At 47.2% G+C, this 17253-nt stretch overlaps 3 protein-coding genes across 3 annotated transcripts; all 3 read left to right on the top strand.

The window, feature by feature from the left end:
• The first annotated feature begins 738 nt into the window (after positions 1 to 738).
• LOC133534246 (histone H1B-like) lies at positions 739 to 1765 on the top strand. The gene has a single exon (XM_061873340.1). The coding sequence runs from the start codon at positions 895 to 897 to the stop codon at positions 1570 to 1572; it is 678 nt and encodes a 225-aa protein (XP_061729324.1). The 5' UTR covers positions 739 to 894; the 3' UTR covers positions 1573 to 1765.
• A 6483-nt stretch (positions 1766 to 8248) lies between these two features.
• Positions 8249 to 8798, top strand: LOC133534258 (histone H2A). The gene has a single exon (XM_061873355.1). The coding sequence runs from the start codon at positions 8330 to 8332 to the stop codon at positions 8702 to 8704; it is 375 nt and encodes a 124-aa protein (XP_061729339.1). The 5' UTR covers positions 8249 to 8329; the 3' UTR covers positions 8705 to 8798.
• Positions 8799 to 9160: 362 nt separating this feature from the next.
• Positions 9161 to 9927, top strand: LOC133534252 (histone H2B). Its single transcript, XM_061873348.1, has one exon. It carries the CDS (start codon positions 9408 to 9410, stop codon positions 9783 to 9785), a length of 378 nt encoding a protein of 125 aa, XP_061729332.1. The 5' UTR covers positions 9161 to 9407; the 3' UTR covers positions 9786 to 9927.
• Positions 9928 to 17253: the final 7326 nt, after the last annotated feature.

The following is a 17253-nucleotide window of genomic DNA, read 5'->3' as shown; positions in this document are numbered from 1 at the left end:
TCGGCAGTCAGTCGGATCATCATAATATGTTAAAAAAAAAAAAAATTTTAACTAAAATACCTACGACCTTACACGACACGAGTCCCTACCATGCCCGTCATTTACGAGTGTCGCTGTACGATCCTCGTAGAAGAGAGAGATATATATATTTAACTAAACGAATTACAATAATATACGCGGCGTGAATGTGTTTATCATTATTACGATATATCGATATAAATAATAGAATAATATTTAAACATAATATAAATTACCTATCCCTGTTTTACATCGATACCAGCAGAGAGCAAACCAGTGAACGTAGGCAATCAAAGTCGCGGTACGGCTGTTTTACGACAGTGAATACAACAAGTCAAAATAACATTATAATGACAATTTCATAATGTTGTTATTGTGTCAGATCCATCTATGGTATCTTCGCTTTTAACTGGAAAACACATAATACCGTTAAATGTGATTTTAATTAAAAAAAATCAGTTTTTAAACTGACCCGAGGTGTCCGCAACCTATAATACCAAAAGTAAAGTTCTCCCATTCGTTTATCGGCGTTCCAAATAATATAAATGTTATAAAAATACATATATCAATTCATAAAGAATATATATGTGCAATTTTATTATAATCATTATAATATAATTGACTATAAATTTAGTTTAATCATAAACGAGTAAGTGAAAAGTTGGAAGTGTTATTACGAGAAAACGTCCCGCGACATAAGGGTCTGCGTTACGGTTAAGCCGTAGGACATATATAATCGGTGGCGCCCCCATAGGCGTGTTTAGTACTCGCCAGCGCAGCGCTCCGCTTACACGCGTCCGCTGTTCTCTTTGCGCAGTTCGTGCGATTTACTAATTTGTGTTTGTAACAACTTATTTGCTTATTTCGACATTAAATATGGCCGATACCGCAGTTGCTGCCGACGCTCCAGCCCCGGCGACGCCCGCGAAGAAACCGAAGGCGTCCGCCTCCGCAGGCGCTAAGAAGCCTAAGGCGAAGCCCACCCACCCCAAGACCTCGGAGATGGTTAACAGCGCCATCAAGGAGTTGAAGGAGAGAAGCGGTTCGTCCCTGCAGGCTATCAAGAAATACATCGCCGCCCAGTACAAGGTCGACGCCGAGAAGCTGGCGCCGTTCATCAGAAAATATCTGAAGAGCGCAGTCGAATCCGGCGCACTGATTCAGACCAAAGGCAAGGGCGCGTCCGGCTCGTTCAAACTGGAGTCAAAGTCATCGTCAACCGGCAAGAAGCCCGCTGCGGCCAAGAAATCTACCGCTAAATCTTCAGCCGCCGCTAAGAAGCCCGCCGCAGCTAAGCCGGCTAAGGCGAAGAAGGCCGCCGCGTCCCCGGCCAAGCCTAAGGCCGCCACAAAAGACAAGAAGGCCGCCGCCGCCAAGAAGAAGCCCGCCGCGAAGAAACCATCCACCCCCGCCAAGGGCAAGAGCGCCGCCGCGCCCAAGGCCAAGAAGACCGCGAAGCCGCCGACCAAGAAGCCTAAAGCTCCCAAGCCCAAGAAAGCTGCGGCCGCTCCCAAAGCGAAGCCCGCCGCTAAGAAGGCTGCCGCGAAGAAGTAAGACTGCGAGCGCGTTGTCGTCGTCGTCGTCGTTCTTACATCGGTCGTGCGTGACTGTAGTGATATGTTGTTAGAGGAGATGTTGATTGTCGTTGCTATATATTATTATACGACGACGTGTCGCCTCTTCTCGACTCACGTCATACGCCTGTGCGCGTTAAACGCACATCAAAAAGCCCTTTTCAGGGCTAACAAATGTATTCAAGGGTTCATCGCCTCTGTTTCATTGCAACAAGCACATACACGAGTCGATCGATCAAAATAAATCAAATAAATAAATAAAGAAACAAACAAACAACTCGATCTTAAATCAAGTGTCTTATAAGCAACTCTTAACACAAAAATACATCTGTAAACAAACAGACATTTGGAAAAGTCTCAATATGATATGATATGATTATTATCATTATGATCTCAATATAATACATATTATGTTAGGTTTTCATAAATTTATTTACACACGAACGTGAATAAACACACACCCGTTAGTATAACCAACAAAATTTTATATTAATTAATTAATTAATTAATTTATTTATTTATTTAAAGTCTTAGATTTCAAACAATCAATCAATCGTTTCAAACATTTTATCTCTATCTAAATCGTGCTCTTGCTCGCGGGGCGTTGATTGGTCGATCGGGCTCGTGTTATGTCGGCTCGTTGTATCCCCACTAACAGCGCACTCCGTGAACCTATATAATCTTAGGGGCGCTGTGCCAATTTTTTAACAAGAAGAGAAGATTCCGCCCGTGACCACCGCGTCGAGCGCACGCGCTGTGCGCTCCGCGAAATATGTTCGCTAACCCATAGTGACCGGCCTTGTTTCGGATAGTGTTATTGCCGCGTTGTAGCCCCGCTCCGCGTGCTTATCGCAGGATTGCAGTGATTCGCCTTAAATTGAGACAGTGACTCTAAACCTGTGCCGCCTTACCGTGTACTAGTGTGTATACCAGAGATAGTGACTCTTTAACACCATTGATACTTTAGTGTATACCCCCCGCCCCCCCCCCCCAATCCCCCCGGTACGGCGTACTGGGGGAGAGCGACTCACTACAATGGCAAACCGTACGGAAGTCATGGACGGATTCGTGGACTCGTATTGTCCCCACCTTCACAAGCAATGGCTTGAATATAAAGCTAAAATCGCGGTAGCGACCCCTGTCACTGAAGTAGATGGCGCCTCCACCTCAGCACCATCTCGGCCCCCAGCGGCACCGCAGGAGCGGCATCCTCAGCAGCCATTCGCTAAAAACTTCAACTCGGACACGTCATCAAATAAAGGTAGGGTTACACCCACTCTAAGCACCAATTCCTTAAAAATCACCGACACTTTCACTGACCCAAAAAACAGTTCCTCCACCAATTCAGAAAACAGACGCCGTGACATAGAGGCGCGCTCCCGCGGCGACCAGCGCGCTCGTTCGCATTCTCTCACACCACGCCGCGGAAGCGAGGCCTCCCGCCCCCCCCCCGATAGTAGAGTGACCTCCCCCCACAATGAAGGACAGACCCCCAGGTCCAGATCGCGTTCCCCTAGAACGGAAGAAATATATAATATTATAACCGGCGTTGCGTATTCATCAAATTCATCTTACGACAAAAATGCCAAAGACCAGCTATCAAATACAGACAGCGGTACTGACATAGAATACACTTCCCTCAAATCAGACGACGACTTCGAGCAGGTCAAGCCAAAGAAAAATAGGAGAAAAAAGAGGACATCAGGTTCATCAGGATCCCCCCCTCCATCCCAACATCAACCCACCACCATACCTCTGTCACAAAATAGATATAGTCATCTCCCGCAGGATAAACTGCCTCTCTCACAACCAACCCGCTCCCTTGATGCGACCCAAATACATCACCAACCACTAGCCCGAAAATCACCCCAACCCCCAAATACCCAGGAAATGGAGCTAGTATATGATGATGAGGACTGTGACTCACTTGACGAAGACAATGATGACTTCGATGATTATTCTGACGAAGACGCCGAAGAAGACAATGAAGGCCAACCCAAACGCAAGCCCAGACTCCCCCCCTCTTTAGTAGTATATGACCCCAACAGGTGGGCCACCCTATCAAAAGAGGCCAATAACAAAAAACTCGGCTTTCTGCGCTCACACGTAGGAATAAACAAATATACAAAGGAAGCCATCCTTTTCATAGACACACAGACCCCCGACCAGTACAGAGGCTGGCGCAAACTCTTAAAGGGAGGCTTTCACTCCCGCCCCACTGGTAGGCAGAGGAAACTGAGGGTGGTAATCCTCGGACTCCCTGTAAGCATTGACCTCGCCGACATCAAACATGACCTAATTAGCCAAGACCTACCCGTCATAGAAGTTACAAGGATGCTAAAAGGTCCAAAGGACAAGCGCGAACCTTTTAATGCAGTAAAGGTAGTCCTAGAGCTCACTAACAAAGGGAAAAAAATCTTCGACATTCAACATGTATGTGGCCTGAGTGGCCTCAAGATAGAACCCCCACACAAAAGCAGAAGAGTGGCCCAATGCCAGAGATGCCAGAGGTACGGCCACACGGCCAATTATTGTCAAATGCCACCCAGATGTGTAAAATGCCCTGGGGGTCACCTCACATCCAACTGTGACAGGAAACCTGACCCTGCCACCGGTAAATTTATAACCACATGCGTTCTGTGTGGTGGTACCCATTCGGCGAACGCATCAATCTGCCCGGCAGCCCCACCCCTTAAAAATATTAACCCTCGCCGCAGAAGGAGCAATACTCGTAATAATAACCCCAAAAAACCCCGACCAAACCAAATCTCACCTGCGAATCAGCCTTCTTTCGATCTCTCGCAGCCTGAGGTAGAGGGAACCAAGGCGAATTTTCCGGTTCTACCAAAACACCGTCAGCCAACCCCCATCCAATCACAGCCTAAGCCCCTATCACAGCGCCAAAACTCCACAGCAGGGCACATTCCAAACAATATCCCCTGGGGAAAAACCCGGCCCACCTACCAACACCAAAACCAACACATACAAAACAATATGTCCTCACCCAATCACCAGACCAGCAACCCATCCTCACAGCAACTAACTCCTCCCCAGCATAAAACCTCTTCAATACCACTCTCATCATCACACCACAATGTGTCTCACCTGCATCACAGCAATCCACGGAATCGACCAGCCTATCCACCCCCGTTACCGCCACATTTCTCCCACATCCCTGTCCCAAGTGGTGACCCCGAGGCGGACCTTCAGCTAGTGATGGACATCGCCAATGCCCTAGACATTGGCGAGGTCTGTCTGCTGGCGTCGAAGATCCGCAACGCGAGCTCCACAGCTCAACAGTTATTAGCTATGGCTCAACATGCCAATCTTCTTTCAAACATAAAAAACTTGTGCCAAAACCAAAATGGATTGTACGCCCACTAGCAGACGTAAACCCAAATCACTTAACATAGGTTTTTATAACATAAATGGTATACGTGGTAAAAAAGAGGAGCTCTCCGGGGCCATGAAAGCACTTCAATTAGATGTTCTCCTGGTCCAGGAGACCTTCCTCAAACCATCCCACAGAAACCCCAGCATAGCCAACTACAAAATTGTCAGAAATGATAGAATAGGTAACCTGAAGGGGGGTACTCTAATCTATTACAAAAAAGAACTACACTGCTCCTCTATTCCTTCTCCAAACCTAACTAACCTAGAAGTCTCCGCGTGCAAAATAGCATTTACAGGACATGTTCCAATTACTATCGTTTCGGCCTATCAGCCTGCCACCAAAAATCTCATCCTGCAGGACCTGGAGGCCGTGTTTGGTATGGGCGAGTCGGTCATAGTGGCCGGCGATCTCAATGCCAAGCACGTCCAATGGAATTGCAGGCTGAATAATGGTAATGGCAGGCAGTTATACCAACTCCTACAGAACTCCGACCCACCAATCGACATAATATCACCCCTAGAACCCACCCACTATCCCGTACAAGACGATTTCCTCCCCGACATCCTGGATGTAGCACTCCTAAGGGGCGTTTCCCTCAGGATGCGCTCTGTGGAAGTGGCACATATTCTAGATTCCGATCACAGGCCAGTGATCCTCAGGCTGGGCCCTCCCCCGACGGATCCAGAAGCCACCATAAAGGTGGTGAACTGGGCAAACGTGGGGGTGGAACTGGCTAGGGATGACTGTCCTCTCCTTAACATAATCAACTCTCCCCTATCCACTAAAAACGAGATAGAGGAAACAATTTCCAATATAACAAAGGGTTTTCAAAGCGTCATAAAAAACTGCTCTAGGGAAGTTCCAGCGGATGACGACAGACGCTGGCAACTCCCCCTGGAGATAACTAACCTAATAAAAGACAAAAATATTGCCCTAAAGGAATACGATCGCTTTCCCTCTCGAGAGAACAAGAATATAGTAAACAGATTGCAAAGACACATTAAGGAACAACTAAAGGTGTTCAGGGAGGACAGGTGGAATAACTTGCTTGGGGAGATCAGGCCAGGACACCAAGCTTATTGGCAACTGGCCAGATCTCTCAAAGCAGACACTATAGCGTCAATACCTCCACTTGTCAACCCTGACTCCCATCTACCAGCTTTTACGGACACCGAGAAAGCTGAGTGCCTGGCTGTAAGTTTAGAAGAACAGTGTTCTCCCGGGAGGGAACCAAATGACCCAGACCACATCCCCCTCGTTGAAGAAGAAGTGGAGGAGATTTTAAACGAGGCATCAACTGACCCCCCTCTCAGGCCGATATCTTTCATGGAACTAAAAACATTAATCAAAAAGTTAAAACCCAAGAAAGCTCCAGGTCTTGACGGCATACCTAACAGACTTTATAAACTTCTTCCGGACCCTCTAATACACATGTTACTAAAAATATATAATGCGGCTCTTGGCGGCTGCCACTTTCCGGCTGCGTGGAAAGTGGCAGTCGTTATTGGCATCCCCAAGCCAGGGAAACCCAGCAACATTCCCTCCAGCTATAGGCCAATCAGTCTACTTAACATCATGGGCAAATTATATGAGCGCTGTGTCCTCAGCAGAATGCTAGAGTACTTAAATACACACGACATCCTGCAGCGTGAGCAGTTTGGGTTCAGGGCCGGCCACTCCTGCATTCATCAAGTCCATAGAATAACAGAACACATTCTTCGCGGGTTGACGGAGCGGAAGAGACCCACCCCCACAGGAGCAGTCTTCCTGGATGTGGCCAAGGCTTTCGATAAAGTCTGGCACACCGGCTTGCTATGCAAGTTAAACAGACTTGGTGTGCCAAATCGTCTCTTGCACATCATCAGAGACTTTTTGACTGATCGAAGCTTTGGCTATAGAGTGGAGGGGTCTCTCTCGCCCTTTCATCCCGTGAAGGCGGGCGTGCCACAGGGGTCGGTACTTTCCCCCACGCTGTTCTCCCTGTATGTGAACGACATGCCAAAAGTCCAAGGTGTCCATTATGCATTGTTTGCGGACGACACGGCGTTCTACACATCATCTAGATCCCCAACCATGCTCACCTCACTCCTCCAGCGAGCGGCGGACTCCCTTGGGGACTGGTTTGACCGATGGAGGATTGAGGTGAATCCAGATAAAAGTGTCGCGGTCCTCTTTTCTAGAAAGGGGGGCCGCGGCCATCAGAACACCCAAAACACTTATAAAAACATAAAATTGTTCAACAAACCAATCCAGTGGAACGAGAGTGCGAAGTATCTGGGTGTCACTCTGGATGCTCGCCTCAACTTCCACAAGCACATTAAAACAGTAAGAGACAGAGCAGCATTCATAATGGGTCGCTTACACCCGCTCTTAAACCACAAGAGTAACATGAGTATTAGAGGGAAAATAACATTATATAAAACTTGCGTACGCCCGGTTTTCTCATACGCCTGTGTAGTATTTGCCCACGCATCTAAGCCAAAGCTCAAAACACTCCAGACATTACAAAATCGTTTCCTGAGAAGGGCGGTTGACGCACAATGGTTCATGAGGAATGACGATCTGCACCACGATTTAAACCTACAATCTGTTCAAAGTTTCTTTCAACTAGCCTCAAGGAGATATTTTGACCGAGCTCCCCACCACTCCAACCCCCTAATCACAGAAACAGTTGACTACATACCCAGACAAGACCCCAAAAGGGGCAGACGCAGACCAAAACACGTACTGACGGACCCAGACGACGACATTACGACAAGACTAAAGGACGACCCACCCCGCAAAGAAACTTTCCCACCCGACTGCCTCATAAAAATAGACCTGACTAACATGACGGACGTAGACGCAATGGCAGCCATACTACACATCAAAAATATAGAAAAATCATTTAAAAATAATTCCAGAGTGGGTGCACCCCTAATATTTGATTTGCAGGCCAACACATCGCAAGGAATGGCTGCAGGGGCGGTCGCTCTAGCTAATACTTAGCACCGTCCATGCTTCAGGTTCTAACGTGCCCTACTCTCGCTCTCCCTCCACAACAGACAGACAACTAACATAGTTTAATCACCATGACTTACAGACTACAAACTAACACCCTCTACAGAGGCTAAAGACCTGTGTCCCTTCAGGATACAGGCAACCCTTTTTTCCCCCGGGATGTCCCTCCGGGACATCCCGGCGTCATCCTTAGGATATGGTAGAGGAAACCCTCTAAATTCCTATAATAATCCCCAAAAAAAAAAAAAAAAAAAAAAAAAAAACCAATTTTTTAATATTACACTGACAAGCATTCGTGCTCTCGTTTTGTGTGTGTGTAAATTAAACTTAAATCTCTTAAAACATGTCTGGACGCGGTAAAGGTGGCAAGGTTAAGGGAAAGGCAAAGTCCCGTTCTAACCGTGCCGGACTCCAGTTCCCCGTCGGACGTATCCACAGGCTTCTACGGAAGGGTAACTACGCCGAGCGCGTAGGTGCCGGAGCCCCGGTGTACCTCGCCGCCGTCATGGAGTACCTGGCCGCTGAGGTTCTCGAGTTGGCGGGTAACGCCGCCCGCGACAACAAGAAGACCAGGATCATCCCCAGACATCTTCAGCTGGCTATCCGCAACGACGAGGAGTTGAACAAGCTCCTCTCCGGTGTGACCATCGCCCAGGGCGGTGTGCTGCCTAACATTCAGGCCGTGCTCCTGCCCAAGAAGACCGAGAAGAAGGCTTAAGTGCACTTCACTTCTCATCTACATGGCTACATCTATAGCGGTGACACCCGGCTATCGGTGAATGTGTGCATTTGTCTCGTGTATATTTATTTATCGCACGGGACCTCTGTTACATTCCCGCCCGAGTGGCCGTTACAAAAGGCCCTTTTCAGGGCCACAATATAATTCTGTGATAACGTTTATAAGTTTCATGTATATAACGCATACGTATATGATGTCATTCGATCGATCAAATTTATGAAACAATGAATGCAATGATAATTGTAAGTAGATTAACTGTATCCTAATATAGAATATTTGTAATATTCTAAATTGGAGATATTTATCGCGTCGAGAAATATCGAATGTTAAACGACAATTTATTTATTATTATATGGTTATTAAGCATACGAATAAATATATATATATATGATAATTAAACTTTATTATAACTATATTATTACATAGTACATCCGGTGGTAGAATAATAATATAGTTATAATAAAGTGTAATAACAACACGCGCTTGCACTCCCCACCATGCCGACCGACGATATTAATAATGCACGAACGCCATTGGTCGAGATACCGCCGGCGCGACGCTCGATCTTTAATCCCCTATTTCCCGTTCGCCGCGCTAACAAAAATTGAGGTATCAAATCCGGATTTCACATAGCAAGTTCGACTCTCGTACTGTAAGCATCTAACTAACTACTTATATCATAATGCCACCCAAGACTAGCGGTAAGGCCGCCAAGAAATCCGGCAAGGCTCAGAAGAACATCTCCAAGTCGGACTCTAAGAAAAAGAAGAAGCATAAGCGCAAGGAGAGCTACGCCATCTACATATACAAGGTGCTCAAGCAGGTCCACCCCGACACCGGTATCTCCAGCAAGGCCATGTCTATCATGAACTCTTTCGTGAACGACATCTTCGAGCGCATCGCCGCCGAGGCCTCCCGCCTGGCTCACTACAACAAGAGGTCCACCATCACCAGCAGGGAGGTGCAGACCTCCGTGAGGCTCTTGCTGCCCGGTGAGCTCGCCAAGCACGCCGTCAGTGAAGGCACTAAGGCCGTCACCAAGTACACCAGCTCCAAGTAAGCGTCCGTCGTTCCTCGTGTGCGGTCTGTCTTTTCTCAATACACATTTTAGTGTAATGGGTTAGGTAGTTCGTATTGCGACACGACACGCTGCGAGAGTGTGGTTTGTGCTACAAACAAAAAGGCCCTTTTCAGGGCCACAAATACGTTCTGAATATGATATAAAAAGTTTCTAGCCGTCCATACGGTGTCAATCGATCGATAAATAAATAATCATCAGTGGCAGTAGTATAAAATCACAATTATTATTAGCATTTTAAGCTAAGTTAATTTGCTAGTAGTAGCGGTAATCTTATGATTATTATACACATGTATTCACGGACGCGCGTAAATATTTTAAAACTAAACATATATATAAATATGTCTAACATAATATAATATATGTAGGTAATGCTTCTCTTATAACTTATAGTAGTGCTTCTGTTATAGTACACAGTTGGGTTTGATCGAGTTAGGTTCCGCGGAGTTAGGTTCCGAGGAGTTAGGTTCCCCGTAGTTAGGTTCCGCGGAGTTAGGTTCCGAGGAGTTAGGTTCCCCGGAGTTAGGTTTGATATGATTAAGTTTTTTTTTTTTATTTTTTTACGAAAAATAATAATAATAATTGATAAATGGAGTTAGGTTTGTTCGTGTTCGAGGTTTCTTGAAGTTAAATTACGTTTTAAATAACTACTCTTATGTAAAACTATATATACGAGTATATATGTATTAATGTGTATATAATATTATGTATTAATATTTAAATAATATTTTATTGACATTGTACACCACAAATCGAAATGGTGAGAAAGGAAGAGGGGGTGAGGGGGCCGTTTATGTGAATTTTATAGCCCTCTCGCTCACACGGACACTAACTCCGTCTCTTTCCGACCAGCACATAAAAGACGCCGGCGACGCGTTGCTTCGTTTATTCCCTCTCGTGACTCGTTAAAGTAACGTACACGCGTGTCGTAGTAATTTTTCGCAATGGCCCGTACCAAACAGACCGCTCGTAAATCCACCGGTGGTAAAGCGCCCCGCAAACAGCTCGCCACCAAGGCGGCCCGCAAGAGTGCGCCCGCCACCGGCGGTGTCAAGAAACCCCATCGCTACAGACCCGGCACCGTAGCCCTACGTGAGATCCGTCGCTACCAGAAGAGCACTGAGCTTCTGATCCGCAAGCTGCCCTTCCAGCGTCTGGTCCGTGAGATCGCTCAGGACTTCAAGACCGACCTGCGCTTCCAGAGCTCCGCCGTTATGGCTCTCCAGGAGGCCAGCGAGGCTTACCTCGTCGGTCTCTTCGAGGACACCAACCTGTGCGCCATCCACGCCAAGCGTGTCACCATCATGCCCAAGGACATCCAGCTGGCTCGCAGGATCCGCGGTGAACGTGCTTAAACGTCCTGTGTGTATGTGTGTGTGCCTAAACCACCACGCTAAAACTGACACGAAGCATAAATCGCCGAACGCAGTCTGCGCGAACGCATAAGGTTACATTATATGTATTATTTTGTACCACGCGTTTTGCGTTTGGACATGCGAACGTGAAGCTTCTGTCAAATCAAAAGGCCCTTTTCAGGGCCACACATAATTCGAAAAATTAACAAATGTTTCTTTGAACAAACACTTGCTTAGTTAAATCGATCGGTCCCCTATACATAATAAAATACTTACAAACTATGTAATAATAATACGAGACTATTTATATTCGATTCGATTGACGAACTTATTTCCTATAAGAATTTATAATAGACTGGAAATACATATAAATAAATAAAATCGTGATTAATTTTACGCAGTAACAAGACTCATAATGACTTCTAGAAGGTACCTAATCCGTCTAATAATATAGATGGAAATATCAAATTTTAAGTATACCTTTTCTGAAATATATTTACTGAATTATTACAATTGTATTAGAGGAGAAATAGAGAGAGAGAGAGAGAGAGAGAGAGGGCTACCTACACATATATAAGGCCAGATCTTTTACATGTGCCGGTTGTGCCGTCGTTATTTATAGTAATATGAAGTTTATCCCCTGTGTGTAGGTACCCAAAAAGAATTTAAATAACATATTATGAGAAATTATTTATATTTTGAAATAATCACATTTTAAGCGTTCGCATCGTGTGCTCCGATATTTTATAACCCCCGTCCCCCGTCTCCCCGCTATAGGGTGGAGCGTATAAATACAGCACCGCCAGGGTCGGTTATAGCTGGTTCGGACGCACCTGCACAGCCCTCTTGCCACTCGTACGCGCTTTTCCTGAGGAAAAGTCTCGTCGGAATGCGCCCGGTTCGCCGGAGAAGATAGCCTGCTGCCCACTGAAGCCTGAAACCGGTCGCCCAAACTGCGGAACCAGACCCTGCCCGGAGAGGAACTGCAGCTTGGACCACGGCCGGTGATGCGTCGCAAGCGGATCTCCACACCCGATTGACACCGAAGATGCACGAAGGGTCGAGGCACCCCCCCCACCCCTCCGGGTCGGGCGGGTACTCGACGAAGTGGATTTTCAATCCCACCCGCAGCCGCAACGAGGAAACTCGCGACCCCCCCCCGTCCCCTCGGATAGGGTGGGTAGTTCGAAACGCGAGTTTCTCCGCACACCCGCACGAAACCCGCCTACGGAAACCAACCCCCCCGCTCGCGCGGGGTCGGTAGGTAGTACGGAAAGCGGGTTTTCGCACCCACCTACACCAACGACGTCGCAGCCAGACGCCGATTTCGACGACGAGATCGCCGAAATCACGGACGCCTCAACAACCGCTCCCGCCGACGGCTCCCCAAAGCCGTGGCACTCGGCCGACGCAGCCCCTGGACGCACCTTCTCGCCGGTCCCGCGGGAAGCTCAGCTCCGACTTGCCCCTCTCGAGCTACTGGATCGGGATCGCATCCTAGTCGCTCGACTGGCGCAAGTCGGTAACATGTCTCCAGGCATGGAGGCGTGGATGGCAGCCTACATCAGGCTGCAAGGGCACGCTCTGGGACAACGCGTAGAGCTGCTTCCAGAAGACGCCGCATTCCTCCGCTTCCTGGAGGAGAACCCGACTGTCCTATCACCTTCGGCAGTGAAGAGGAAGCCGGAGAGCAGCCCACCTGAAAAGCAAGACCCGAAGAGGGTCTGCCAGAAAATCTCGCCGCCCACAGACCCGCGACTCCGCGCCCGACCAGGAGCCGCCCCGCAGCCTGCACCCGGCCCTAAAAAGGCCACCGATTGCGACGCAACTCGCACCGAAGCCTCAGTGACGGATCCCCAGGCCCCAGGACCTAGGCCCAGCACGAGCTACTCGGACGCCGTAGCCCTCCCCTCGGGCTCAACAGTCCCGAGCACCGCAACCTCCGGCAGCAAGGCTGCCAAAAAACAAACAAAAAAAATAGAAACTGCACCCAAAAAAAATAATACAATGACTACTAAAAAGAGCAATAGTAGCGAGCAGCCTTGCGGCAACGATGGAGAGGGTACACAAAAAAAGAAAAAACTCAGATACCCCGCCATCGTTGCCGACATACTACCGAGCTGGCCGAGGGTCCTGGAGGACCTCACGCAGGAGCTCGGGGAACCGCCCTTCACTAAGCCGAAAGGGGAGGGCATCCGCTTCGAACCCCGCTCGGAGGCGGAATACCGCCTCATCATACGACACCTGACGAAGATGGAGGACGCAGCGATCGCCTCCATCGAAGAAGCAAAGAAGAAAGGGGAGACCACAGACGTCATCAAGCCGCTCTTCAACATCTACGGGCTGGAGATGGAGAAGCGGCTTAAAGTTGCCGTCAGAGGCCTCCCCGCAAAGACACCGATAACCGACCTAATGGGCGCCTTGGAGAAGCATGGACACCCCGTGGAATATGCCAAGGAGATCTGCGCGAGAGCTGGACGCCCGGGCTCATTATACTTCGTGCAGCTCGCGGGGACCGCCCGGGACCACGCGAGCATCTACGGGGTGTCAGAGCTGCTCCACATCCGAGGAGTGAAAGTGGAGGCATGGCGCGGGAAGAGGGGTCCCGCACAATGCCACCGCTGCCAGGGCTTTGGCCACTCCTCCCACGGCTGTCACCAAGAAGCTGCCTGCGTTCGCTGCGCCGAGCCCCACCGCGCGGAGCAGTGCACCAGGCCCCGCGACATGAAGGCCACCTGCAAAAACTGCAGGGGCCCCCACCCTGGGAACCACAAGAATTGCCCAGCGTACAAGAAGGCCTACAGACTATGGAAAGCCGGGAAATCCTATTTCCCGGCCCCGTCCCGCCCGGGACCTCTAACCAACGCCGCGATCGAGAAGCCCACGGTGGAAGAGTCGGCGCCATCAAACCAGATTGCGCCGGCAAACCCCCCCACCCAAAGGGGGGGTGTCAAGACCGCGGCAGGCGAGAGAGCCCGGGTCTCCGACGAAAAAGAAGCCAGTGCCCACAGCCACCGCAATACAGGCAGCGCCAGCTCTACCCTCCGCTGCACCTCCACCTTCGCCGCCAACGCCGGCTCCAGCCACCAGAACCACGCCGTCCCCCGCTGAACAAGAGGTCGACGCGCTGATCGAGCTCCTGGGCAGCCCGGAATGGCCCCGGCAGCCTTTTTAGAAAAGAAGAGAAAAAAAAAATAACAACAACAAAGCCATGATCGGCCACCGGTCGGCCATGGCCCAGAAGCCCTCGCCCTTGAAAAGGGCACAAGAAAGACCCGCCCGTTGTTACGGGCGGCGACTAGATACCGCCAAGAATCCAAAAAGGATGGAAAGGCCACTCACACCAAAGTACTTTGGTGTGAAAGAAGCAAGATCGATCGGTTATAGCTATTCCACTCGTGTCGACGCGCGCCGCAAGTCGTGTGTCGCGTGTGTTATATATTCCGTTATCTAAAAGTTTAATCTTTAACAAGTCGCAATGACCGGTCGCGGTAAGGGAGGTAAAGGCCTGGGGAAAGGAGGAGCCAAGCGCCACAGGAAGGTGCTCCGTGATAACATCCAGGGTATCACCAAGCCCGCCATCCGTCGTCTCGCTCGCAGAGGTGGCGTCAAGCGTATCTCCGGTCTGATCTACGAGGAGACCCGCGGCGTCCTGAAGGTGTTCCTCGAGAACGTGATCCGTGACGCGGTCACCTACACCGAGCACGCCAAGAGGAAGACCGTCACCGCCATGGACGTAGTCTACGCTCTGAAGCGTCAGGGCCGCACCCTCTACGGTTTCGGAGGTTAAGCAAGCGGCGCTGGACACGACGATATCGTGTAATACGTGTAACGTATTACCGTATCGCGCGCGAGCGCACCGCGTGCGTCCTTCTCGGACGCAAATACAAAAAAAGGCCCTTTTCAGGGCCGCAAATAATTCTATGATACGATTACGATACATAGTTTCAGTACCGATACAAACGGACAAACAATCTATCGATCTATCTATCTAACCTAACGTACATATTATACTTATTTACGTTAAAATAATATAATATAATTAATTAATTACTTACCCCGCACCCCAACTCCAATATTCCAAGTTGTACAGCCAGATTGCTTGCCGCATCGGTGGTTTGACGACAGCTCTCTGAAACAATTATGATAAAACGTATTGAGACTTTATTAACACGAAGTAGCAATCTACCACCGCACGGCAGTCTGTAAGTAAATACATACATACATAACTGAACGCCGACCGACCGCTCGTCAATACTTACATATTATGTATTGAAATTAGACAAAATGTGTTACCCTAAATTCCATAAATAAATTAATAAATATTATATCATGCAAGTTGCGGAAACTTGCATATTATAATATTCATGAACATTTCTACATAAATAAATGCATAAAATCAGTCATGCGCAATCTATGTGTACGAGTAGGTATATATCTATCTATGTATATACGATCGGATTGTACGTCTTGCTTTACGCGTGTCCGTCCGTCCGTCCGTCCGTCCGTCCGTCCGTCTATGATACTCGAAACAATTCATATATCATATATATATATTGATCGAATTAAAATGCTCCATTCTCTTCTCCTTTATCATTCTTCTCTCGCACCGCACAGATAGGTTCATTCATTCATTTCATACATTATTCTTATTTTTTTTTTCTCTTCTCTCCCGACTTCCCGACTCCATAGACTCCTCAGACAAGACACTAGCATAACTACATAACCTAACCTAACTTAACATTTAATTATGTTATCATTGGGTACTCACGTTTTCAAATATTAAAATCATGCCCTGCACTGCACTGCACTGCACTGCACCGCACAACACTGGATCAATTTATTTGTCACACGCTCACACACTTAGTTTTACTACTAATAATATGTAACACCATCAGTCACAATCGTCCAACAACCACTTAATAAAAACAAACAAACAAACAATCACACATATTTTATTTTACCCGCGATTCACCCGTGACCGACTCTCTCACTTGACCCTGCCCGACCTGAACTAATCGGCCATCTACTGATAACTACCGACTAGGATGCACTGTCCAATTAGGTAAAGGATTCGCAAATATTGCAAAAAACAGACAGGGACACCCACATTCCCCGCACCCACTCACACCTGACCTCACCCCCTCCTGAAGGTGGTAAATAGACTGGACTAGAAAAATGTTGGGTTTCGTCTTCTGTTGTGTATATAAACGCTATCGCGAATGTTCCTATGATGAATATATTATGTATGTATATATACTTACTTACTTACCTACCTATCTAAACATAATTAATAATCTTTATGATCAAAATTGTATACTTAATTTAAAATAATTTATATAGATTGTTGTTGTTTTAATATCGGCAGTCAGTCGGATCATCATAATATGTTAAAAAAAAAAAAAATTTTAACTAAAATACCTACGACCTTACACGACACGAGTCCCTACCATGCCCGTCATTTACGAGTGTCGCTGTACGATCCTCGTAGAAGAGAGAGATATATATATTTAACTAAACGAATTACAATAATATACGCGGCGTGAATGTGTTTATCATTATTACGATATATCGATATAAATAATAGAATAATATTTAAACATAATATAAATTACCTATCCCTGTTTTACATCGATACCAGCAGAGAGCAAACCAGTGAACGTAGGCAATCAAAGTCGCGGTACGGCTGTTTTACGACAGTGAATACAACAAGTCAAAATAACATTATAATGACAATTTCATAATGTTGTTATTGTGTCAGATCCATCTATGGTATCTTCGCTTTTAACTGGAAAACACATAATACCGTTAAATGTGATTTTAATTAAAAAAAATCAGTTTTTAAACTGACCCGAGGTGTCCGCAACCTATAATACCAAAAGTAAAGTTCTCCCATTCGTTTATCGGCGTTCCAAATAATATAAATGTTATAAAAATACATATATCAATTCATAAAGAATATATATGTGCAATTTTATTATAATCATTATAATATAATTGACTATAAATTTAGTTTAATCATAAACGAGTAAGTGAAAAGTTGGAAGTGTTATTACGAGAAAACGTCCCGCGACATAAGGGTCTGCGTTACGGTT

The sequence above is a fragment of the Cydia pomonella genome, unplaced genomic scaffold, assembly GCF_033807575.1.
Source record: "Cydia pomonella isolate Wapato2018A unplaced genomic scaffold, ilCydPomo1 PGA_scaffold_76, whole genome shotgun sequence".
Taxonomy (NCBI): Eukaryota; Metazoa; Arthropoda; class Insecta; order Lepidoptera; family Tortricidae; genus Cydia; species Cydia pomonella.
Note: the sequence above shows the minus strand (reverse complement) of the source record. Positions and strands in the feature narration are given on the sequence as shown.

Coding starts and splice junctions, on each gene's coding strand:
- LOC133534246 (XM_061873340.1), top strand. CDS start 895: ATGGCCGATACCGCAGTTGCTGCCGACGCTCCAGCCCCGGCGACGCCC.
- LOC133534258 (XM_061873355.1), top strand. CDS start 8,330: ATGTCTGGACGCGGTAAAGGTGGCAAGGTTAAGGGAAAGGCAAAGTCC.
- LOC133534252 (XM_061873348.1), top strand. CDS start 9,408: ATGCCACCCAAGACTAGCGGTAAGGCCGCCAAGAAATCCGGCAAGGCT.